Consider the following 25741-nt stretch of genomic DNA (forward strand, 5'->3'; position numbering starts at 1 on the left):
CTTGTATAAGCCCATGTTCTTGTATAAGCCCACCGAAATGTCCTTGTGAAACAGATAAGCCCATGGGCTTATCCACGGGATTCTACGGTATACCCTAAAATCATTCACCAGTTGTAGTCTTCGGGGTGCTGAGTCGAATGGTCTTGGTCCGAGGAAGCTGAGACGCTCCCTTCCTCCTTTATTCCCAATTGAACTCTCGCACTTCCACCGAAACTGGGTGACTGCGCCTTACTAGATGGGGATTTGTATGCAAAATGTCACTAAAAGCGCCGTTTCGTTATTCTAAAAGCACGGAAGACCACGATTGGTCCATATGTTGTAGTCTTTTGGGCGCCGAGTCGACTGGTTTTGGTCCGAAAAGGCTGCGATGCAGCGTTCGGCCCTTATTCCCAACCGAACACGGGTAAGTAAGCGGTCACGTGCTCATGCGTACACCAGTCACCTGGTTACCGTGCCTGCAGGCTACAACTTTTACAGCATTCCTGTCACTCGAGTTGAACCTTTGAACCTTTGAACCTTTGACTTGAACCTTGGTGTGAAAGTTGTAGCCTGTAGTTGTGTGTGCGTGTGTGTGTGCATGTGCGTGTGTGTGCACATGATGACACAGTTAATTATTTTACAGCGTTAGCAATATCACTGTCAGTCTTTTCTACGTTAACAGTTTTCACGATTGTTCTCCTACTGTGCCCTCTGTCGCGTTTCGGCATTTTGGAAACCGGCTTTCCAGGCAATCCTGTTGAGTAGACAGATCTTCAAAGATGTTTTCTAGACCAACGTATTCTTTTGTTGCACTGCACGTTGTATTTGTACTTGTGTTTGCAGAGATTCTCATGTCAGTTGAGTCAATCTTTGTTACACCAGGGGGTGCTGGTCAGAAGCTGCTGAGTAGTCACTTTGAAGCACCGGGTCGTTACATACCGCTGTCGTGCTATCCAGAAGGTATGTTTGTGTGTCTGTGTGTGTGTGTGTGCGTCTGTGTGTACGTGTATGTGTGTGCACGTGTGTGTACGTGTATGTGTGTGTGTACGTGTGTGTGTGTGCACGCGTGTTACGTGTGTGTGCGTGTCTGTGTGCGTATACTTGCATGTGCATGCACCTGCATCTCTTTCCTATCAGTTTTACAGCGAAAAGTGGACTGAAAGACTCCACGGTATTGATTATCCACTGCAAATAGGTTTTGTAGATGGAAGTTGCCTTGTCAGATTTTGTTCTAAGGCCAGAGTCGACTGAACTGAGCCCCCGATTTTGCATCGTGCTGTTACAGAGGTGGCTCTAATACGGAACAGCCTGCACTTTGTATTCCACTTGAAGTTCACTCTGGGGTCTGAAATATTCTCGAATACTATCACTCTATCATTAGTGGCCTGTGCAGGGAAATAACATGCCTTGTGTGTGTGTGTTTATGTGTGTGTGTGCCAGCTAGTTTGGTTGGTGGGTACACTTATGCCTGATTGGGTCTGTTGCCAACAGGCTCGGCTGCTTGAAGGTGTAATGTTGTGCCTGCCACCTTTGTTGGGTCCAGGGTTCATATACTTTCTATATGAAGTATACATACCTGTAAACCATGGACTGCTTCTGGCTAGATTAGCTCTTGTGTAATCAATGGTGCTAGTGAAGCTTTTATCAGATCCACTCTGATTTAGCCACCCACACTAGTAGCAAGTATACTGGGGGCAGGGGTAACTGCAGTGGATCCCGGGACGGATACCCTGATACCGTCAATCCTTTTTCTGCACCTTGTCTTCACCCACTTACTGAGGTGTGGTGAGCCCGTAAGTGGGATCATTTTCAAGTCCACCCAGAGTTTTGGGGATTTCAGGGGGTGTCGGCCGTTAGGCGGTTCAATAGCCAATTGAGCCATCCTTCCAAGATTCCTTTTGAGTCTCTCTCCCCTCTCCCGGGGAGACCCACGTGACCAGTTTTGGCAGCGAGCAACAAGTACAAGTGTGTGTGTGTGTGTCGGTGCGTGTGTGTGTGTGTGTGTGTGCGTATGTGGGTGCGTGCGTGCGTGCGTGTGCGTGCGTGTGTGTGTGTGTGTGTGTGTGTGTGTGTGTGTGTGTGTGTGTGCGTGCGTGCGTGCGTGCTTGTGTGCGTGCTTGTGTGCGTGCTTGTGTGCGTGCTTGTGTGCGTGCTTGTGTGTGTTTGCACACCCGATTAGTTTGCATCGGTGAAGAGTGGTTAGTTGGTAAGAGGGGAGCTGCTTTTTGTCTGGCTTGCTGGGAAAAGAACTTCAAGAAGCAGTCCTTGGTAAAACCGCAGGAATAGTGCTTGAGATACCAGCGCTCTCCTTCAATTCTCTCCTGCAATGCTCTCGTGAAATGCTCTCCTGCAATGCTCTCCTGCAATGCTCTCCTGCAATGCTCTCCTGAAATGGTTGGAGTTTCTTTGAATCTTCTGTTTAGACTGGCATTTCCACCAAGTTGGGAGTGGAAATGGTTTGTTTGATGCTGTGTCTGTTTGAAATTGGCTGTATCAAAGTTGAATTTGTCAGAGAGATGTACTAGTAATCCAGTGTAAACAGGTCCTGGAGAATTCTCCTGGCCGGCATGACGTTTCTGGTTATCGCAGGACCATGAACATTTTAGTTCAGTGTGGCCTAATATCCCCCTAGACATACACTGATATAATCATACCGGTATATAGATATTGTCGTGTGTTCTCTCTCTCTCTCTCTCTCTCTCTCTCTCTCTCTCTCTCTCTCTCTCTCTCTCTCTCTCTCTCTCTCTCTCTCTCTCTCTCTCTCTCTCTCTCTCTCTCTCTCTCTCTCTCTCTCTCTCTCTCTCTCTCTCTCTCTCTCTCTCTCTCCCTGTGTACATGTAGGTACAACGCACTGCGGTGACGGACTTCTGGCCATGAAGCCAGGTTTGTGAGATTTGTTACATGTACTTCAAGTACTACATATGTATCTGTCACATCTCTCCTTCTCTTCAGTGAAGTGTTAGTACAGTAGAACTCCTCTAATCCAGACTCCCTAGGTCCGTGCACTTCTCTTTCTAGCCCTTCTAGAGTCACAAAATGGGCTTTCAAACGAAGAAAAAAAACAAAAACAAAAAAAGAAAACAGCACTAAACTATTGATTGGCATACAAGCTGTTCACTTGCATGCAATGAGCATGGATTTTGATTTTTGGCTGCAACCCCCCCCCCCCCCCGGGATTTTTTCTCTTTCGCGGGCTTCTGCAAACTTTTGTGATGATTCCTTAAATGGTCATGCAAATAGCGACATTTTATCATTCTTTGCCTGTTGATTCTTCTGTTCTGCCTCGCATAGGCGTGTTCCGTGTCGGCCTTCCTGTTCAGCCTATATTTTTTAACTTTGGACCACGTGACCCAGTAAGACATTTGTTGGTGGTGGTGCTGCTCGTGTTGGTGGTGGTGCTGCTGCTGCTTCTACTGTTATTGTTGTTGTTGCTGCTGTTGCTGTTCTTGTTGTTGTTGTTGTTGTTGTTGTTGTTGTTGTTGTTGTTGTTGTTGTTGTTGTTGTTGTTGTTGTTGTTGTTGTTGTTGTTGTTATTGTTAAGAAGAGGTTGGTGCAACTTCGGCGATAGTAGGGGAAGAGTGCGTTGCTCCTTACATGGGAGCTCGCGGTTTTCCTGCCGACTTGAATTCTCACTTGACTGACTTACGACTGCCATCCAGAGCACACAAGAAGTCCATCGAACCGTCCACTCGGCAAGCCTGCAAGAAAGCACCACTCCCTGCTCAATACACAGTGTTTCGGGGAATTCAACCCTCATCAGTTGAGCTTGAGTAGGCTGAGAAAGATTGTGCCTAAAAAGCACCACTTATAGACTGCTCTCCAGGCACAAACATCACCAGGGATACAAACTTACAGAGACGCTCCGTTTCCAGCGCGATAAACACCTCGTGAACACCAGGTAGCAGCGTGAGTCAGTGCCGCTCATGGAGGTGTTTGTTGCGCTGGAAACAGAGCGTCTCTGTACGTTTCTATAAGTGGTGCTTTTCAGGCACAATCTTCCTCAGCCTACTCAAGCTCAACTGATGAGGGGTGAATTCCCCGAAACACTGTGTATTGAGCAGGGAGTGTTGCTTTCTTGCAGGCTTGCCGAGTGGACGGTTCGATGGACTTCTTGTGTGCTCTGGATGGCAGTCGTGAGTCAGTCAAGTGAGAATTCAAGTCGTTGTTATTGTTGCTATTGTTATTGTTGCTGTTGGTATTGTTGCTGCCATTGCTGGTGTTATTATTACTGCTGCTACTGCTCTTGCTGTTGCTGTCTACACACGGACACTTGGATAGTAGAGCCCGCGGCACAAGAAACAGGCCGTTTTTAGTTTCATCGGAATAACCAGTTTCACTGTTTGAATACAGATGGTCAGGGTGATGAGAATGACCCGAGGAACACCATTTTATGCAGTGCCAGATTTTGGTGGTGAAAAATTCATGTAAGCACAGAAGTCGACAATAATAAGCCAGGGGCCCCAAAGGCATTGGGGGCCTTGTCTATGCTTATCATATGCTGGGGGGGGGGGGGGGGGGGGGCTTGTCTATGCTTATCATATGCTGCGTATGAATTGTGTCTGATCATTGCTTGTCATGTCAACTGCTGTCCTTGCTTTGGTTTTCACCTAACAGGGCGTGTCCTTGTGGACTTATGATGGACTTACAACGTACGTACTTTTGATTCCCGCTCTGTTATAGGGAAGTTCTGTCCTATTAGACACCCTTAGCAAACAACGTTATGTTGCAACGGTATTACCGTAAAGGGGAAAGTACCGTGATTTGGGCTCGACCTTTAGCAAGATGCACGCTATTTTTAGTACGCTGTTGCCACGAGAATAGCTTTTAGTTCGCGCGGTACAACCATTTTATGTCACCATATACGCGATACAAGGTGAACTGCGTACGGACTATGCAATATTTGGCCCAAAAACGTACCGTTGGTCACAACGATAAATCAGCCCCCGTAACGTTTTTACGCTGCAGCTTCAACGCTATTTGGGTGATCAAGTCACGAGTACCGTAAAAAAATAGCGTTACCGTTGTTTGCTAAGGGTGTCTATTGACCATTATTAGAGACGTTCTGCTCAATGTAATTGCGTTAGTAAAACACGTAGGCGATCGACGGAAAGTCTTTCGTACACTGCATACGGATCCGTGTTCCTCCATGAGGAGTTTTCTCATCACGTAGCTGCCCTTGGCAACTCCGAACGCGACAGTGTACGACCCCGGGAGAGAGTCATACATTTATACCCCAATCCACTTACGGAGCACCTCCGTTAGTAGAGCCCTACTTACTTACTCTATGTAAAGTTGCTCAACTTTACGTAGTGCGGAACCTCTCTAGTATCTTGCGATAACAACAACAACAACAACAGCAACAACAACAACAACAACAACAACAACAACAACAACGCCATCTCTTATTGGCCACTGGCTATCTTGAGAATACATATTTGAAACAACAGCAACAGCATAGTTGTTCATGAAGGTCATGATGAAATAATAGTCCATGTCATCTCGTGCGGTTTTCATTACTTGTTGTATCAGCACTTATCAGGAGCGCAGAAAATGTGCCCGTGTGCCAGTTTTGGAAATAAGAAATAAATAAAAAACATACTTTTAGAGCAGACTCAACTTTCAGAGGCCCCCTGTTGACTGGGCATTGTTTCTTCTGCCATCTCAACCTGCGCTGGCGTGAGCGGAAGTAGGTAGCTTGATACGGACATCACCCGCTCGAATGGAAGGCCTGCGAGTAGAGTGAACAAGCACGAGAGACCAAGACCACACATGAAATACTGAAGTAGGAGCAGCATGCCTGAGAAAACTGCAGCGACTCTGTAGCTGTATTGCAGCGACTCTGTAACTGTATTGCACTGACTCTGTAGCTGTATTGCAGTGACTCTGTAGCTGTATTGCAGTGACTCTGTAGCTGTATTGCAGTGACTCTGTAGCTGTATTGCAGTGACTCTGTAGCTGTATTGCAGTGACTCTATAGCTGTATTGCAGTGACTCTGTAGCTGTATTGCAGTGACTCTATAGCTGTATTGCAGTGACTCTGTAGCTGTATTGCAGTGACTCTGTAGCTGTATTGCAGTGACTCTGTAGCTGTATAGTGCCACGAGGGACGAACCAGTAGCTAGATAGCGCAACGTTATTAGCAGCCTCTCCTCAGTTGTAATGACAGTTATGTGGTGGCGCAGAGTACTACCGTGTCGCTTCCGTTCCCTGGTGAATGGCGAGACCTTTCCCAACAGCACATTGAACGACACGACGGACATTCCAGGATACCTTCTGAACTTGCTCTCATGTCCTTTGATCTTTTGAACAGGGTCGTATACTCACCAACATCTTCACCACCCGGTCGCTGGAAAATCGGGTGAACCCAGGCTGACCGATAGGATAGAAGTTGCTCGTTTCTTCTTCATCTTCTCAAAAATACCCTAATGACGAACAGGAACGACAAATTATCCTCTGGCTCCGTGATCAAATCAAAATGAGAAAGTACAGTGAAGGTGATAATGACAAACATGCTGCACCCTAGAAGCGAGCTTCCAAGGCCAGAAGACTGGTCTGTACACGTATACGCCTGTCAATACGCGCCGACAGTCCCGACAGCGGCCCCTACTTTGATTGAGCCCCCCCCCCCCCCACACTCTTTTGTCGATTTTTGTATTTCAGGAAATTCAATAAAAAATGTAGTCGCTAGTCATAAAGAGGGGTCAGAAAGGCACACTTGTTTGGAATGAAGTCAGAAAGGCACACTTGTCTGGGATGAAGTCGGTGGTTCGCTCCTGTAAGTTGTTGCATTTTGCATGGGAAAACTCTTTTGGAAAATGGAAAAAATGGGCTATGGGGTAAATGTTTCCCCTGCCCGTCCCCCTACAATGTTTCCCCTGCCCGTCCCCCTACAATGTTGACCTGGCTAGACGCCTGTACTAGTGTAGATATTTGTGTTTAGAGAATTATTTGTAATGAGGGCAGTACTGATCATGACGATGATGCCTAAGAGAACAACAGTAACACTGCATTCTGCAGCTTATCGACTGTGTTTGGACTGTGTGTGCGTGTGTGCATGCGTGTGTGTGCGTGCGTGCGTGTGTGCGTGTGTGCATGCGTGTTGTGTGTGTGTGTGTGTGTGTGTGTGTGTGTGTGTGTGTGTGTGTGTGTGTGTGTGTGTGTGTGTGTGTGTGTGCATGCATGTGTGTGCGTGTGTCTGTCTGTCTGTCTGTGTGTGTGTGCGTGTGGACTGTCTGTTACAGAATACCAACATTGCTTATGAGCATGTGTCAGTTTCACATGACTGCTACTATTGAGGTATGAGAACTGCTGTATTGCTGCATGTACAGAGTGAGTGTTTTCGGTTTTGCCCGCGAATCGACTTTGAATCCGTTCATGAATTACCCCTGTTCATGATTTACCCCTGTTCATGATTTACCCCTGTTCATGAATTACCCCTCCTGGCTATTCTCACCACCCCCATGTCCATAGGGTGAAGAGATTACGAACCGATTCCAGGGCTTATGACATGAAAATCGAACGACTTGAATGCTCGAGATTCCATTCATGTTTCGATTCATGGGCATAATCGAACACAGTATACTACTCCCTCTATGTCCCCTCAGTAGAAGGCTCCCTCTATGTCCCCTCAGTAGAATGCTCCCTCTATGTCCCCTCAGTAGAATACTCCCTCTATGTCCCCTCAGTAGAATACTCCCTCTATGTCCCCTCAGTAGAATGCTCCCTCTATCCCCACAGTACTCAATGCCACAATGGGCAGAGCTTCTTTCGGACACACCAGGCAGAGCGGGGGTTTGTTTACAACGTGTTTTACACTATGTGATCCTCGGGCAAAGATGCTTGTTACCCAAGGATGCTTTGCCTAACTGCCGCATGGTGTGCAACTCGACTAGCAATCAAAACCTGTTTCTACTTTCTGTGATCTGCTGATATTATGTACTGCAGTGCACTGTCTAGCCCTGGTTATAACACGGATGTGCAAACCTTGGTTTACTTACACATGGGTTTTCTCTCTCTGTGTGTCTCTTTCTCTCTGTCTCTCTCTGTCTTTCTCTCTGTCTTTCTCTCTGTCTTTCTCTCTGTCTTTCTCTTTGTCTCTCTCTCTCTCTCTCTCTCTCTCTCTCTCTCTCTCTCTCTCTCTCTCTCTCTCTCTCTCTCTCTCTCTCTCTCTCTCTCTCTCTCTCTCTCTCTCTCTCTCTTTCTTCTTCTTTTCTTTTCTTCATACTCGAAGAGGATGCTAGCATACTAGTGTTCTTAGCTTGTGCTGTCGTAGTGGCTGAAAAACATTCTCTGTCAGGAGTACTCTGAACGTCTGCCGGCCATTTTTCAAGTTAATATGTCCAACTATGACCGCAACGTTGGTGTTGTTTCAAATCTTTATTCTCATGATTGTTGTTGTTGTTGTCTGCTCTTTTGCCTGCAGTATTTGCCTGTCTACAATCCGTCAGCAGAGGTATGTGTTACTGCGTTCAGTGCTTTGTATCTAAATCTCCTGTGCTGTGCAGGCACTGTGCGTACAGTGGACCACATAACAGGGGCGGATCCAGGAGGGGTTCCAGGGGTCCCGCGGAACCCCCTAAATTTGGTAAACGCACTACTGGCGAACATCTGCGTGTCCATGTACATGTATCAACTATTCAGTTTCGGCTACACTGGAACCCCTGTAGAGATCTCTGGATCCGCCGCTGCATAACACTAATGTATGGGGATCACGGACCGTCAAAGTTTATCCAGTGCCTATTCAAAGAAATTGTTTAGTGAATAATGTTGGGTTAGCTTTTGGGCTAACCCTAGTTAGCGATAAGACCGATGCGCTGCTCTCTATCTCATGCTAGCTGCGATCGAGCTGGCTTTACACGTGCACTCAACTGCTGCGCATGCGCGCCCAAATCGCCTTGGGTAGCTCTTGCTGCGCTGACTTTGGCTTGCGCTTTCCTTTGCAGTGTCACTGAGCAGCAACCGGAATTTGTTTGTTGAGAATAGAATTAATTATTCAGACTCCTTGTAGATTCCTCGCAGCCGTTTACTGCACGACAAACATGTTGTCTACCTCTGAAGCACGCCGTATGAACGTGTCGGACTTGCGGGCCGAGCTGGAAGGCCGTGGGCTGAATTCGAGCGGAACAAAGCCCCAGCTTCTTGCCCGTTTGCTGCTCAGTATCCAGGACACGTCGAGCTCGGCGGCACGGGAACCTCGATCTCCGTCGGCCACGCCATCCTCGCGGCAGGAGCACGAGCAGGAGCAAGAGCAGGATCTGGAGAGTGCTGCAGCAGGTTCTCCGACTCCCCAGATCCCGGACCGGAGCAGTAATGACGATTTGCGCCAGTTTGTGCGGCAGGAAGTACATTCCGCCGTCACCGTTGCCTTGTCGGAGGCGATCGCTCCAATGCTGGCCACCATCACTGCCCCTGGATCCGCTGGAACTCAACCTTCGGCGGAGTCTTCCAACGCTGGTAATCTCTCCGTTCCCCAGACTATACGAGAGAAAATATTGAAGGGTGACTTTGTAGATTTCACCCAGCTGCTGCCCGATACTATCGCCACCTCGTATTCTGCCCCACGCCAGCTTCAGCTGCAGTTCAGCAGTGGCGGCCAGTCTCTGGAGGTGGTGGAAGGTGGAGCGGCGCAGCCCGTTCGTCGACGCGTCCACGACTTGCCGACATGGCTGGAGGCATGGACTCTCTTCATGAACGTCGTGTGTTCTGCCAACCCGTCCCGCCTGCAGGAGATGCTCTCCTACCAAGCCACCATAGTTGCAGCCAACAGGCAATACTATCCGGAGGCTTGGCTGTCGTACGACACCCAGTTTCGCTCTGCCATTTCTGCTCAGCCAGGCAAGCGCTTTGACGTCATCGACATAAATCTGTGGCAAATGTCCGTGACTAGCCGATCAAGGCCCACATGTGAGTCCTGCCGCCTCATCCATCCCGGAGGCGGCCAGTGTCCCTTTCGTCCGCAACGTAACAACCAGCAAGCCTTCAATGGAGTCCGTACGGTGTCTAATGGCCAACCGATCTGCCGGAACTTCAACGCTGGGCGGTGCAGTCTCAGCACGTGCAAGTACGCCCATGTCTGCAACCGCTGCGGGTCCAAGGACCACAACGGATCTAAGTGCGGTAGGCGCCAGTAACTCTGCTGCTTTGGCTGCAGCTCCCGCGATTGTACATATTTCTCCCTGCACTTCACGTTCTACTGATTTCACAAGCGCATGTCCTGCTGTCCACACACCCCTCTCTGTTTCTCGCTTCGAATCACTGCTCCGTAACCACCCTGACAGTTCATTGGCTTCGTATGTTATTAACGGCCTCCGCTGCGGCTTTGACATTGGCTTTACCGGCAACCGCATAACTAACCAGCACTCGTCCAACCTCTCATCAGCATTCCAGCACTCTGCATTTGTGTCTGCACAGCTCACCGCTTCCTGCAACGCCGGCTACACGGCTGGCCCATTTGACTCGCCCCCATTCCCATTTATGTACTGCTCTGGCATTGGCGCTGTTCCGAAAAAGAATGGCAAGCTACGCTTGATACACCACCTGTCCAGCCCTGCCGGCTCCAGCGTTAACGACGGGATCCCTGCCGAGCCTTTCTCTTTGCAGTACATCAGCATTGATGAAGCCATTAACATCATTATGTCCTCCCCGTCTCCTGTCTATCTCTCTAAACTCGATGTGAAGAGTGCTTTTCGTCAAATACCTGTCCGCCCACAGGATTGGCATCTCCTCGGCATCCTGTGGCAGGGGAAGTACTACTACGACCGTGTCTTGCCATTTGGGCTCCGCTCTAGCCCGGCGGTATTTGATGCAGTGGCAGCCACCATCGAATGGATAATGCACCACGAATTCTCCATCCCTAATTTGCTGCATTTCCTGGACGACTACTTGTGCGTGAGCGTGGGCCAGGCAGTGGCGAATCGGCAGCTGGCCATTCTTCTCCGTGCATTCTCATACCTCGGAGTCCCGCTCGCGCCTGCAAAGGTGGAAGGCCCGTCTCGTACCCTGACATTCCTGGGCATTATCCTGGATTGTGAGAAGATGGAAGCCCGGCTCCCTGACGACAAATTGGCCGACATCAAGCGCCTGTTGACTGCAGCGAGCATCAACCCCACCATGTCTCAGCGCGAACTCGAATCTCTTCTGGGGAAACTCTCCTTCGCTGCAAGAGTCATCGTACCCGGCCGGACATTTATGCGGCGCCTGTGGTCTATTTGCAGTCGCTACCAGCAGCCTCACTACCGCATCAGTCTGACTACCGAGTGCCAGGAAGATATCCAATGGTGGCTACGGCTCCTGGAACTATGGAACGGAAAATCATTCTTCCTGTTCCCAGATTGGACACCATCTCCAGACTTGGAGCTGTTCACTGATGCCAGTGGCACCCTGGGCTGGGGCGCATTCAACAGCGGCCGCTGGCTTCAAGGGACCTGGTCGCCTGAGCAACTCAATCACAGCATTGAGTGGAAGGAGCTCTACGCGTTGGTCACAGCGTGCTGCACGTGGGCCAAGGAATGGCGCCAGCTTCGTATCACAATGCACTGTGACAACAAGGCTGTGGTAGATTGCATCCGCTCCGGCACATCCAAGTCACCGCCAGTGATGACCCTGATCAGGGAGCTGTTCTTTGTGTGCGCCCGCTTCAATTTCACCGTCACTGCTGCTCACATTGCTGGCCAGTCAAACTGCGTTGCCGATTCGCTGTCTCGTTTCCGCATGGAGGAATTCCGACGTCTCGCCCCAGCTGCTCAAGCACAACCAGACCGAGCAGTGCTGCCATTCCAGTCGATGTAATATAGCCTCGACATACAGGTACCGATTGTCATTGCTAAATTGCCGTATTGAGAACCTGCGTTGGATTTCATCCATCTGCATGCCTACCTTTATCCATCTCGTGCCTTAATCACTTGTTCTTAGCTCTCGTGCATTGGTGGTGAACGCTTGCTGGGGTGCCGTGTGCTGGTTTTCTGGGAACAGCTTCCTTCAACTGGTTGCTTTGCTGCTACTATCTCTGCTTAAAATTGCATACTATTGGTCGGCTGTTTGCGACGCCAATCAGTAGTCATTGCACCCGGTCGCGGGTACTATTGCCGCTCAAGCATGAGCGATTGCTTTGGCCGTTTGCAACGCCAACTGCTTCACCCTGGTTGGCTGTTTGCAACGTCGATCAGGGAACTTTGCACCCGGTCGCGGGTACTGCTGCAGCTCAGTCGTGAGCGATCACTTTGGCTGTTTGCAACGCCAATCGCTTCACCAGTTGATCGAAACCAGCACACTGGTGTACCCCAATCATCCTTGTGCGGTGTTGTGAGAATACGTGGGTATGCATGCAGCTTTGCTCTGTGACTTTCCATTGCATGTAGTCACTTGGCTCTCCCATTTCCTATACACTGCTCTGATGCATTCGGGTGCAAGCGCTAAATGTTGGGTTAGCTTTTGGGCTAACCCTAGTTAGCGATAAGACCGATGCGCTGCTCTCTATCTCATGCTAGCTGCGATCGAGCTGGCTTTACACGTGCACTCAACTGCTGCGCATGCGCGCCCAAATCGCCTTGGGTAGCTCTTGCTGCGCTGACTTTGGATTGCGCTTTCCTTTGCAGTGTCACTGAGCAGCAACCGGAATTTGTTTGCCACCCACCCTCCCATTCCCACATTATATAGGTGGGAACAGCTTCCTTCAACTGGTTGCTTTGCTGCTACTATCTCTGCTTAAAATTGCATACTATTGGTCGGCTGTTTGCGACGCCAATCAGTAGTCATTGCACCCGGTCGCGGGTACTATTGCCGCTCAAGCATGAGCGATTGCTTTGGCCGTTTGCAACGCCAACTGCTTCACCCTGGTTGGCTGTTTGCAACGTCGATCAGGGAACTTTGCACCCGGTCGCGGGTACTGCTGCAGCTCAGTCGTGAGCGATCACTTTGGCTGTTTGCAACGCCAATCGCTTCACCAGTTGATCGAAACCAGCACACTGGTGTACCCCAATCATCCTTGTGCGGTGTTGTGAGAATACGTGGGTATGCATGCAGCTTTGCTCTGTGACTTTCCATTGCATGTAGTCACTTGGCTCTCCCATTTCCTATACACTGCTCTGATGCATTCGGGTGCAAGCGCTAACCACTGTAGTTCATTTTTTTGCTGTATGTTCACTTCAGGACCCCCGCCCCGCGCACGCACGCACGTGTGCATGCACGCGCGCACGCACGAGCACGCGCGCGCGCACACACACACACACACACACGCACGCGCGCGCACGCACACACACACATGTGCACGCAAACTAGATCCACTGCCCTGCCCTCTACACCTGAAGGGTGGAAGTGAGAGATTTGGTCATCTCTGTGCATTGACCTCAAGGAACTTCAATGTATCTCTGTGCTGCTGTTTTCTTGTCTAGGAAAAGGCTGATTGTGATCTTTACGCAAAGAACTTCCAGAAACACATGGCCAAGTATGTCTCAGTTAAGATGTTTCACTGACTAGCATTGATTGTGACCAGCTATTCTCTTCTTAGTCACTTTGTTTCAAAAAGTGATGGCATATCTCGTGTGTGTGTGTGGGGGGGGGGCATATCTCGTGTGTGTGCCTCTGTGTGTACGCACGTGCATGCACATCTCTCGAAACTTTGGTCCAGCACTCTATGTGTGTGTGTGTGTGTCAGGGGCGTCGGAACCGGTGCGGCAGGTGCGGCCAAAGCCGCACCAATAATTTTCGAAGTCGAAATTCTAAAAATCTATTCTACGCTTTTTGCAGGCCTGAAAAGGTGTGGGGTATCTCATGCATGCATAAAAAATGTACGGTACGCTGTACTGTGTGAAATTTTGTACCAGAGCATGGACGGAGGTGGAATGTGAAGGGATTTTGGACCGATAGCCGCCATGCATTCTTCGATACAAGGGTGTTTTATCCTCACGCGTCAAGCTATCGGTCCAAGTCTCTCCCCTCCCTCTACCGAAGGTTTGAAGACGAGAAGAAGCGTGCTTATGCCCGGTAGTTATGGTGAACGTGTCAATGAAATCGAGCATGGCTCCTTCACACCGCTAGTCTTCTCGACATTAGACTGTATTCACAGCCATTTATCTCCTTTCTTCCTGTTGTATAATTACTGTCCGGTGTGTATTTACCGTCATATTGCCAGGTGCGTGTTTACCACCATAATTATGAATAAAATACTCAGGACGGAGGTGGCAAATCATGTACAGTGCCAGTGGAGGCAGTCTATTGTTTACTGTGTCGAAGAGATGGATGGTTACCCCAAAATAGGAGATGCTCCTTTCCAACCCAGGTCGCATGACTACCCAAAGCGAGCCTTTGGAGTTAGCCAAGTAGTGTTCCGTGCATTCTTGCCATCTTGGTATGACAATTATCTGTGGTTGCATTGGGATATGAAGCGTGAACGAGTATTTTGCTTCACGTGTGTAAAGGCAGCTCGAGGAAAGCTCCTCTTCAATACGAAGACCGACGCTGCGTTTATTTCAACTGGCTTTCAAAACTGGAAGGATGGTCCGCGAGGATTCTCGAAGCACCAGTCCAGCGACTGTCACAAGGAGGCTGTTGAAAAGTTGGTGACAATTCCTGAGACAACTGGTCACGTTGGTGAACTTCTTAACTCACAGTTGTCGTCTGACCGTAAAGAGAATCGAGAGAATTTCCTCCTCATTCTTCGAAACATCAAGTTTCTTGCTCGACAAGGGCTGCCTCTCCGAGGAGCATCGCAAGATGGAGGTGAAGTCGATAGCAATTTCCACCAGCTCCTGACCGTCTTCAGTGAATTCCAACCATCGCTACAGAAGTGGCTAGAGAAGAAGAAGGGAAAATACACGAGTGCCGATATGCAGAACGAAATGTTGAAGGTGATGGCGCTCCAGATCCTTCGTGGACTTGCACGCAGTATCGGCGAAAGTAAGTTCGCCATCATGGTGGATGAAACCACTGACTCCAGCTGTACGGAGCAGTGTGTAATTGTCATTCGATGGGTGGATTCGGAGCTCCAAGTTCATGAGGAGTTTTGTGGATTTTACGCCATCGCAACGGCTAACGCTGACACTATTGTCAGCGTAATCAAGGATGCCCTGTTGAGGATGAACCTCAAGCTGGAGTGTTGTCGAGGCCAGTGTTATGATGGTGCCTCTACCATGAAAGGTAGTCGAACAGGAGTTGCCACCCAGATCTTGGCAGAGGAGCCCAGGGCTTTATATACTCACTGCTATGGGCATGCCCTAAATCTCGCTTGTCAGGACATGATCCGTGATGTCAAGCATGTCAGGGATGCCATGGACATCACATTTGAGCTCAGCAAGCTCCTAAAGTATTCTGCGAAGCGTACTGCTGAATACAAGCGCCTGAAAGCTGAGCTTGCACCAGAAGAACCTGGATTCCGCACCTTGTGTCCGACCAGGTGGACAGTTCGGGCTGCATCTCTGAAGAGCATCCAGACCAACTACAGCACCCTGCAACAGTGCCTGGAGTCGTTCACCGAGCTTGCAAAGAACGATAGGGAGATGTCAGCAAAGTGCAATGGTGTGAGGAGTCAATTGGCGAATTTTGACTTCCTCTTCGGTGTCTCTCTCGGTGCAAAAGTTCTATCTCTTGCTGATAACCTCAGCAAGTCATTGCAGTCTGCCACCTTGTCTGCAAGTGAAGGCCAAGCCATTGCAAAAGCTACTGTTGACGCTCTCCTGCTTCTCCGTACTGACAGTAGTTTTGAGGCTTTCTGGTCGAGCGTGATGGAGCTGCAGCAGTCAAATGACGTGCCTGAACCTCAACTGCCGAGGAATAGGAAGGTGCCAGCAAGGCTCCAAGAAGGTATTGGTGCTCCCTCATTCCCTGCCACAGTCGAGGCCCACTATCGCCCTGTGTACTTTGCTGCAGTTGACACAGTTGTGCAAGCCATCCGTCAGCGGTTTGACCAAGAAGGCTATCGCAAATACCGGAATTTGGAAGACCTTCTTCTCAAAGGCTGTGCTGGGCGGGACTACAGTACAGAGCTAACAGCCATTGCCTCACTGTACAAGGATGACATCCAGACGGATCTCCTTCATGACCAGCTGTCAGTCCTTCATGCGCACTTTGTTGCTGAAGGTGATGGTGCACCGACCGTGCCGAGCATTGTGTCTTACGTACAGTCTTTGTCCAGTCGTCAGTTGTTCTTGTCAGAAGTGTGCGTCCTGCTTCAGCTGCTGTTGATATCACCAGCCACTAATGCCACCAGTGAACGCTTATTCTCGGCACTAAGGCGGCTAAAAACGTACTTGCGCAGCACTATGACGCAGCAACGGCTCAACCACTGTGCTCTTCTTCATGTTCGCAAGGAAGACTGCGATGCTTTGGACTTGAAGACAGTTGGGAATGACTTTGTTGGAGAGTGCGAGTATCGCAGAGGCATTTTCGGAAAGTTTTAGCTGAGTTTTAACGACCGCAATTCGCGCTTCATTGTTCTATATGTTCTTACCTTACATGCCTCGTTTGTTGTTTCCATAATACGTGTTTCATTACTCTTTTTGATCTAGTGATTCCCTAGAAACCTTGTTGGTGGGTTGTCAACTCTTGTACAGGTACCATGTTTTACATCGACAATGCGGTGTATCGTCAGCATGCATATTATTATTCCTCATATCATTCTGTAGCATTAAAATATGGCCTTTTAGGCCCAATTGTCAAAAACAAATTCGGAAAGTTTTAGCTGAGTTTTAATTTTGCTTTGTCAATTTGTCAATGCTCAGAACAGCAACCACAATTCGCGCTTCATTGTTCCATATGTTCTTACCTTACATGCCTCGTTTGTTGTTTCCATAATACGTGTTTCATTACTCTTTTTGATCTAGTCATTCCCTAGAAACCTTGTTGATGGCTTGTCGACTCTTATACAGGTACCATGTTTTACATCGACAATGCGGTGTATCATCAGCAAGCATATTCTTCTTATATTATTCTGTAGCATTAAAATATGGCCTTTTAGGCCCAATTGTCACAAATTTTCCCGGGGGACGACCCCCGGACCCCCTCTCACACTTTCGCCGCACCAATGTTAAACTGGTTCCGACGCCCCTGTGTGTGTGTGTGTGTGTGTGTGTGCGTGTGTGTGTGTGTGTGTGCGTGCGTGCGCGTGTGTGCAGGTTAATTGGCCGACCAGCAACGGACTATTCAGCAGAGGACGGACACCTGACAGCGGCAGGTGTGAAGCATGGACTGCCCGCCCACGCAGGTGCTATCCAGTATCCGCTATTCAGAAGTGCTTTCGGGTAAGTAGTAAGAACACAAATCCTTTGCGATAGGCATACCTGTATGTATGTTATATCACTGAGACTTCTCCACCATCAAGTCTCGTGTCGTTCATCCTGCCGACATGACCCAGCCAACGAAGACGGTGGCGACGGATGATGCTGGTGATGTCAGGGTCAACACCGAGTGTAGCCGCTAATGCGGCCGTTGTGATCCGATCATCCCACTGTTGACGACGGCCGATACCCACGATGGACCCCGAACACACTGATGGTGGAACGTGTTGAGCTTCTGGAGGTGGCCTGCCTTGGTGGTCCACGTCTCCGCACCATACAAGAGGGTCGTGAGGACGACAGCCTCATACACGCACCTCTTGCTGCGAAGCGACAGGGTCTTGTTATCAAAAACGGGAGCTTTGAGGGCTCCGAACACAGCTGAGGCCTTCGCAAGGCGAGAGCGGACATCAGCACAGGCAAGACCATCCGAGGAGAGCACACTGCCAAGGTAGGTGAATTGGTCGACCACTTCAATCTTGTCTGCCCCGACAACAGCGTCATGGCGATCAGCAGACTCACCCACAGCCATACCCTTGGTCTTTCTCACACTGACCGTTAGGCCCCAGCTGCTTGCACATGCGATGAAGCTGGAAGTCATCACTTCGAAGGCAGGCCGAGAAGTTGCGTAGAGTGCAGCGTCGTCAGCAAACTGGGATTCTGTGACCATTGATGACAGGAGCTTGCCCTTCGCCATTCGGTCACCAACTAGCTTCCTCCCGACTTTATAATGAAAGGATATGCCAGCGTCCGGACAACTGGACCTCCAACTGGCAACGACGGCAGAGAAGTACAAATTGAACAGCATTGGTGCGAGAGTGCAGCCCTGACGCAATCCATTCTTCACAGTTATCGGGTCAGTCAGCTTGCCATCCACCCGAACAGAAGCAGTCATGCCGTTGTGGAGTGACTAAATGATGCGGAGCATTGCCAGCGGAACACCAAGCTTCTGGAGAACCTGCCACAGCGCTGCACGCGGGATACTGTCATACGCCTTTCTCAGATCGACGAACAGGACATATGCATCTGAATCATGCTCCAACGTCTTCTCCATCAACTGCCGTTCGACGTACACCTTATCGACGCAGCCACGTCCCTTTCTGAAGCCGCACTGAGAGTCTGGCAAGACATCTTCAGCGATAGCTTTGAGGCGGTCTTGCAGAATACGGGCAAGCAGCTTGCCGACAACGTCCAACAGACTGATGCCGCGCCAGTTATCACAGTGGTGTAGATCTCCCTTCTTCGGGATGGGCACACACACACGCACATGCACGTACACACACCCACACCCACCCACACACACACACACATGCACGTACACACACACACACACACACACACACACATTCACACACACACACACACACACACACACACACACACACACACACACACACACACACACACACACACACAAGACAATAGCCAGAGGTAACACTGCAGTCTATAGTCTATAGCACAAGTTTCTGTTATTTCACTTGCTCTCTTGCACTGTGCCGTGTGTTCATTCCAACAGGTTTAACTTGGCCTTCTGCAAGGAGCAGGTGAAACGCTTCGCGGCAATTAATTCGCGCAAAGACGGCTTCATCACGGCGAGTGAGATGCAAAGCTATTTCCACTGGCCCATTGAGGAAGATTGCAGGCGACTCTTCAGCTACTATGCTACTGTAAGACTACCTGCAATGGGCTGACGTGACATACTTATGTACATGTATATTCGCTGCTAAACACATGGGAATTGCTAATGTCCAACATCCATACATAGCACTACCGACGTGTCCTTTGAAATGTATTGCTTTCTCGTTGCAATCTAGCCGCCAACGGTCTCATTCATCTGTATATTCCCAGAATTCTTATGCGTGAATATATTTCGGTACCAGAGGTGACATCGGATATAAATGACAGGCACACATTTGATTATAATATATGATAAACGTACCACTGTGTTTTTATCCGAAGGTGTTGGCATGGCATCTGTGTAACATGGTATTCCGCTGAGGCGACGGTAGCTCAGGGGCTGTATGATCTTTATTGTGTGTGTGTGTCGGTGCAGAATGCGCAGCGCCGGGACCGCATCACATTTCCTGAGTTCCTGGCTGGTCTGGGTGACCTAGTTGTACCCTTAGGCACAGGCAATGCATTGTCATCAACAACACCACCTATCGATCAGCAGGCGTTCACGGTGAGCCGCTATTTGCATGCCTATCATGGCTTTACTCCGCTAAGGGAAAGCCAGTGCTTTTGTTGATGTCTCTTGCCTCTTGTGCCCCATGGGGAAAACGTGTGCTTGTGGACACTGATGGCATCTCAAGATCCAGTGGAGGACGACTGACTCAAGGATCTCCACTTGAGAGTCCCGTGTGTACAAGTCGTAGTACATGTAGTCGTTAGCAAAGTGTGAAAGTACAGCGTGTGCAAGCAGTCGGCTGTTATTGTATGCGAGGTGCACTCATGCTCATTACATTGGTGACAGAGTCTTGACATGTCGAGCACAACTCCAACCAGGATTTTGTCATGATCCATAGGTAAACTCCCTTCCAGACCATTCACTCCGCTGATGTGCTTGAAGAATGCAATCATCCTATAGGCTTCTAAGCAGTAATTTGGATGTCACCTCGTGTCTCTCTATGCCCCCCCCCCCCTCCCCCCCTGCCTTTCACCACGTGTTCATGCTGTATGTACCGTGTTATCATTTGGTGTGCTTTGAGCAGCTGCTGAGTGGAGGAAGTGACACGATTACCGGGGAAAGTGTGCGAGCAGCCATTCCCGCTGCCACGCGATTGTCGGAAAGTGACCTTGAGAGATTCGTCCAGCGTCTTGTCGGTGAGAGGTCATCATCTGCCTCGTCCTGCCAAGGTGAGTGAAGTGACAGACAGACGGGCGGAGAGAGAGAGAGAGAGAGAGAGAGAGAGAGAGAGAGAGAGAGAGAGATGGAGAGAGATGGAGAGAGAGAGATGGAGAGAGAGAGATGGAGAGAGAGAGAGAGAGAGAGAGAGAGAGAGATGGAGAGAGAGAGAGATGGAGAGAGAGAGAGAGAGAGTAAGTTACATTTATAAAGATAAGTAAGTCTAACAAATGAGGACTGAGACCTCTACAACAGGGTTTTTACGCCTGAAAGCAGGTGTATGATTTAACAAGCAGGTTGTCAGTCTAGATTTTATGCGCAGGTGGAGAAAAAAGCGCAGAATTTTGTAATGAGATGAAAAGCAGAAATAATAAGAAAAGATGAAATGAAGGCCTGCTCACAACCCCCCCCCCCCCCCAGCTTTGCGAACTGGGTATGGTGGATTAAGAACCCGGGTTCAACGCTCGAGCAAGCGCTCTCCACTCAAGGTGTTCACAGCAACTGATAGGAACTCGTATGGGGAAATTATAGAAAAGAAATAATAAGATAAAGAGAATAAATTTCAACGCACCTCAATGAGAGAGAGAGAGAGAGAGAGAGAGAGAGAGCTCTTTCTTGCACATACTTTCAAGTTATGACAATGTTGCTTAAGCTGATTGATAGTCAGTTCACTGTTTGCGGGTTTCTGCAGATTCGTTCAATGCAACTCTCGAGCACGATCCGGAACTGCGAGTTCTCTTGCAATGGTTGGTGCATGGCGTAAGCAGCTATCCCAGTGCCGAAGCCACAGCTGCTCACTAATATGCAGGTGACTATGATGTAGCTGTGTGTGTGTGTGCATGTGCATGTGCATGCATGCTCGTGTGTGTGTGTGTGTGTGTGTATTGTACGTAGTCGACAATCCCTCCTTAGTTTAGTATACTCTACTCGTCCTTCTCCTAGAACACACGTGATTACTCCGCCGGCAGCAACATACTTGACAACATTGTTTATTATTATTATTATTGTAAAAAGGAAAAGGACATATGGATACGAGTTAAGAGCAACTCTCCATCACTGTAACTGGATACTATATACAGTCAGAAAGTGCCGCTTTGTCAAATATCGTACTGGTCTTGTCATCGTCCAGTAACAATCGACATTCTTTGTTCCGTTGGGACTGTAGCTTTTGCTCGTTTTCGTTGCGCTTGCCTTCCCCTCTTTGGTCTTTCCATAACCTTGAACCTTCCAAGTTGGAAGGCTGTCGGTTAGCGCTACGGAGATGTGTTGAAGCTAGGTGTCAGGACGTCGAATGTCTCAGTACTCTGTCAGTTTTGTGCCTAGTTATTGCACTTTCTGACTGTATAATATTATCCAGTTACAGTGATGGAGAGTTGCTCTTAACTCGTATCCATATGTCCTTTTCCTTTTTACATTTTATTTATGGCTCAACATTCGAGTTTCAAATTATTATTATTATTATTTGTAAGAAATGGTTTGCTCCCCACACCGGAGCTCGTGGGGAGCAAACCATTTCTTACAAATCATCGCCGAAGTCGCAACCACTACTTCGTATTATTACTTCCTCCGTTAACAAAAACTTCGTGATGGATTTTGATCGACATGAAAACGCTTAGAACAGGTCAAGAACAGTTTGTATCCACTGCAAATCACTGGGCGAAGGTGATTTAGCCTATGTACAGCGTCTTTACAAGAGAAACTGTTGGTGGTATGAGCAGAGAGTTCAGTTTGCGTCGCTTTCGCTCGACTCATTTTTGACCGGCGTCGCTGTCGTCATCTGCTGCACGCGAGTCGTCATCTCTCTCGAGTCGTTGTTCAGCTCATTTCAGCCTTGCCTCGGCTTCTTTGATCACACTCCGCTGACCTTGATGTCGCCGTCGTTCAAGTTAGTAGGCTTTCAAGCTGCGTGATCCGCCGCAATGGCGATTACTCGTTTCCACCAGGGAGTCGTGAAAAATACTTTACGACTCCCTTGTTTCATCTTCGCTCTCCAGAACTCCGCGAAACGAGGAGTAAAGGCACAGCCAAACTGATTCTATTTTCTCTAATGAATTCCCCTGCCAGCACTGAACGGCAGCGGCTAGGAAGTCCAGTCGACTTTCTTTAGCCACGAGACTCGCATCGGACTGCAGACTTCTGAAAGAATGCATGGTCATCAGCATTCGAATCTGGGCTTTGCGCAGGTTGAACAAGAACTTGAGTTCAGAATTATTTCCATTGAGCCGTGCGATCGGAGCAGCTCCTTGTTCACTCGCTCATTGTGTGGGCTCGCTGCTCCGTTTTATCGCTCTCTATCACTCTCCAACTTACTCAGTGCTAAAGTGGTAGAGAGGCCAAGCAGCGCAATATCCCCTCGGAGAAGTGGTATTTTAGTTTCGCTCGCCATGACTGTCATCAGCTATGTTTCGACAGCGCAACCATCGATTCCGCTCGGCTTGTGAAAGGTCGCTTTTCTTGTATCGTACCTCTTTCATGGCATGCCAGGGAAGGCCAAGAAATTGATTGCGACTCATTTCACGGCAGTTTGTGCCCAAATCAGCCCCTCAAAAATCCATCACGAAGTTTTTGTTAACGGAGGAAGTATTATTATTATTATTATTATTATTTTCCCGTGTGTCTCTTTCCCTCAAACCAGTTAATATTTTATGACTTGGGGCTCCCCGCGTGCTAGTTTGTACGTAAAGTGTGTGGGTTACAGTGAGGGCTGCGTCCCACCCGCCTGTGTGGATTCACAGGAAATGTGAGTTACGAAGTCTGAAGAAAATGTTGAACGGCCGTTGTTGGGATGACGACTACACCATAGCTCAGTGGTTAGAGCATCGCTGGCTACAAGCGAGGGTCCCTGGTTCGAGTCCTGGTGGTGACAGTCAATTTTTTCTTCAGACTTTTCCCGTGTGTCTTTTTCCCTCAAACCAGTTAATATTATTATTATTATTATTCAAAGTATCAGTCGGGGAAGTGAACTGCCTGAAAAGAGAAAAAAACACCAGACCCACCAGGACTCGAACCTGGGACCTTGCTTGTCATGAGCAATGCTCTAACCACTGAGCTATGGGAGCTTTGGAGTGAAAAACTTGTCAACGCCTTCTAGGTTCGGCCTGGTCCCATAGCTCAGTGGTTAGAGCATTGCTCATGACAAGCAAGGTCCCAGGTTCGAGTCCTGGTGGGTCTGGCGTTTTTTTTCTCTTTTCAGGCAGTTCACTTCCCCGACTGATACTTTGAATTTGACGTTCTCCCAAACCTTTCAAAAATTATTATTATTATTATTATTTTCACTAGTTTGAGGGAAAAACACATTATTATTTTTTTTCCCGTTTGTCTCTTTCCCTCAAACCAGTTAACATTATTATTATTATTATTAAAAGTAGAAAGGAAAAGGACATATGGAAACGAGTTAAGAGTAACTCTCCACCACTTTAACTAGATACTATATACAGTCAGAAAGTGCAACAACTAGGCACAAAACCGACAGAGTACTGAGACATTCGACGTCCTGACACCTAGCTTCAACACATCTCTGTAGCGCTAACCGACAGCCTTCCAACTTGGAAGGTTCAAGGTTATGGAAAGACCAAAGAGGGGAAGACAAGCGCAACGAAAACGAGCACAAGCTACAGTCCCAACGGAACAAAGAATGTCGATTGTCACTGGACGATGACGAGACCAGTAGGCGATTTGACAAAGCGGTCTAACTACAATTCGAAGCAGCAAAGCAGCACACCACCCAACTTGGGTGGGTCAAAAATTTAAAAGATAAGTTAAGAAGGGGGAAGCTTTGCGAGAACGAATTGTACCAGCCGAAATCTAAACTCCTACAGTACTCCTCATGCATGACATTGTGATGGACTAGTTGACTACAAAACAAGTTGTTTCACACGACGTACATTTCGCCGTATGTTTTGTAGTCAACTAGTCCATCACAATGTCATGCATGAGGAGTACTGTAGGAGTTTAGATTTCGGCTGGTACAATTCGTTCTCGCAAAGCTTCCCCCTTCTTAACTTATCTTTTAAATGTTTGACCCACCCAAGTTGGGTGGTGTGCTGCTTTGCTGCTTCGAATTGTAGTTAGACCGCTTTGTCAAATCGCCTACTGGTCTCGTCATCGTCCAGTGACAATCGACATTCTTTGTTCCGTTGGGACTGTAGCTTGTGCTCGTTTTCGTTGCGCTTGTCTTCCCCTCTTTGGTCTTTCCATAACCTTGAACCTTCCAAGTTGGAAGGCTGTCGGTTAGCGCTACGGAGATGTGTTGAAGCTAGGTGTCAGGACGTCGAATGTCTCAGTACTCTGTCGGTTTTGTGCCTAGTTGTTGCACTTTCTGACTGTATATAGTATCTAGTTAAAGTGGTGGAGAGTTACTCTTAACTCGTTTCCATATGTCCTTTTCCTTTCTACTTTTATTATTGGCTCAATACCCGAGTTTCAAATTATTATTATTATTATTATTATTATTATTTGGAAAGGATTGGGAGAACTTCAAATTCAAAGGACCAGTCGGGGAAGTGAACTGCCTGAAAAGGGGAAAAAACGCCAGACCCACCAGGACTCGAACCTGGGACCCTGCTTGTCATGAGCAATGCTCTAACCACTGAGCTATGGGACCAGGCTGAACCTAGAAGGCGCTGACAAGTTCTTCACTCCAAAGGCAGCTCACAACACGTGCCACACATACTGATGGCACTTGGGTCTTTTTCCCTCCCCCAGGGGACCAACCACGGTCAGTTTCTGGAAACTACCAGAGGTGAAAGAAAGTGATTAAACTTGGAAAGGATTGGGAGAACTTCAAATTCAAAGGATCAGTCGGGGAAGTGAACTGCCTGAAAAGAGAAAAAAACGCCAGACCCACCAGGACTCGAACCTGGGACGTTGTGAGCTGCCTTTGGAGTGAAGAACTTGTCAGCGCCTTCTAGGTTCAGCCTGGTCCCATAGCTCAGTGGTTAGAGCATTGCTCATGACAAGCAGGGTCCCAGGTTCGAGTCCTGGTGGGTCTGGCGTTTTTTTCTCTTTTCAGGCAGTTCACTTCCCCGACTGATCCTTTGAATTTGAAGTTCTCCCAATCCTTTCCAAGTTTAATCACTTTCTTTCACCTCTGGTAGTTTCCAGAAACTGACCGTGGTTGGTCCCCTGGGGGAGGGAAAAAGACCCACGTGCCATCAGTATGTGTGGCACGTGTTGTGAGCTGCCTTTGGAGTGAAGAACTTGTCAGCGCCTTCTAGGTTCAGCCTGGTCCCATAGCTCAGTGGTTAGAGCATTGCTCATGACAAGCAGGGTCCCAGGTTCGAGTCCTGGTGGGTCTGGCGGTTTTTTCTCTCTTTTCAGGCAGTTCACTTCCCCGACTGATCCTTTGAATTATTATTATTATTATTATTTTTGAACGGATTGGGAGAACTTCAAATACAAAGGATCAGTTGGGGAAGTGAACTGCCTGAAAAGAGAAAAAATCGCCAGACCCACCAGGACTCGAACCTGGGACCCTGCTTGTCATGAGCAATGCTCTAACCGCTGAGCTATGGGACCAGGCTGAACCTAGAAGGCGCTGACAAGTTTTTCACTCCAAAGGCAGCTCACAAACTTGTCAGCGCCTTCTAGGTTCAGCCTGGTCCCATAGCTCAGCGGTTAGAGCATTGCTCATGACAAGCAGGGTCCCAGGTTC

At 48.6% G+C, this 25741-nt stretch overlaps 1 protein-coding gene across 1 annotated transcript in view; it reads left to right on the forward strand.

Annotated features, from left to right (window-relative positions):
* LOC135808446 (lysophosphatidylcholine acyltransferase 2-like) overlaps positions 1–25741 on the forward strand; it is a 39134-nt gene that overhangs the window by 11812 nt on the left and 1581 nt on the right. Inside the window, exons 4-15 of the mRNA XM_065321637.1 lie at positions 823–939; positions 2821–2862; positions 3271–3332; positions 4594–4628; positions 7221–7275; positions 8402–8431; positions 13368–13420; positions 17085–17210; positions 18760–18910; positions 19297–19425; positions 19955–20099; positions 20780–20896. Of these exons, the coding sequence (XP_065177709.1) occupies positions 823–939; positions 2821–2862; positions 3271–3332; positions 4594–4628; positions 7221–7275; positions 8402–8431; positions 13368–13420; positions 17085–17210; positions 18760–18910; positions 19297–19425; positions 19955–20099; positions 20780–20889 (1055 nt within the window). The 3' untranslated portion in view covers positions 20890–20896. The remainder of the gene's footprint in view (positions 1–822; positions 940–2820; positions 2863–3270; positions 3333–4593; positions 4629–7220; positions 7276–8401; positions 8432–13367; positions 13421–17084; positions 17211–18759; positions 18911–19296; positions 19426–19954; positions 20100–20779; positions 20897–25741) is intronic.

This window comes from Sycon ciliatum, chromosome 2, assembly GCF_964019385.1.
Source record: "Sycon ciliatum chromosome 2, ocSycCili1.1, whole genome shotgun sequence".
Taxonomy (NCBI): domain Eukaryota; kingdom Metazoa; phylum Porifera; class Calcarea; order Leucosolenida; family Sycettidae; genus Sycon; species Sycon ciliatum.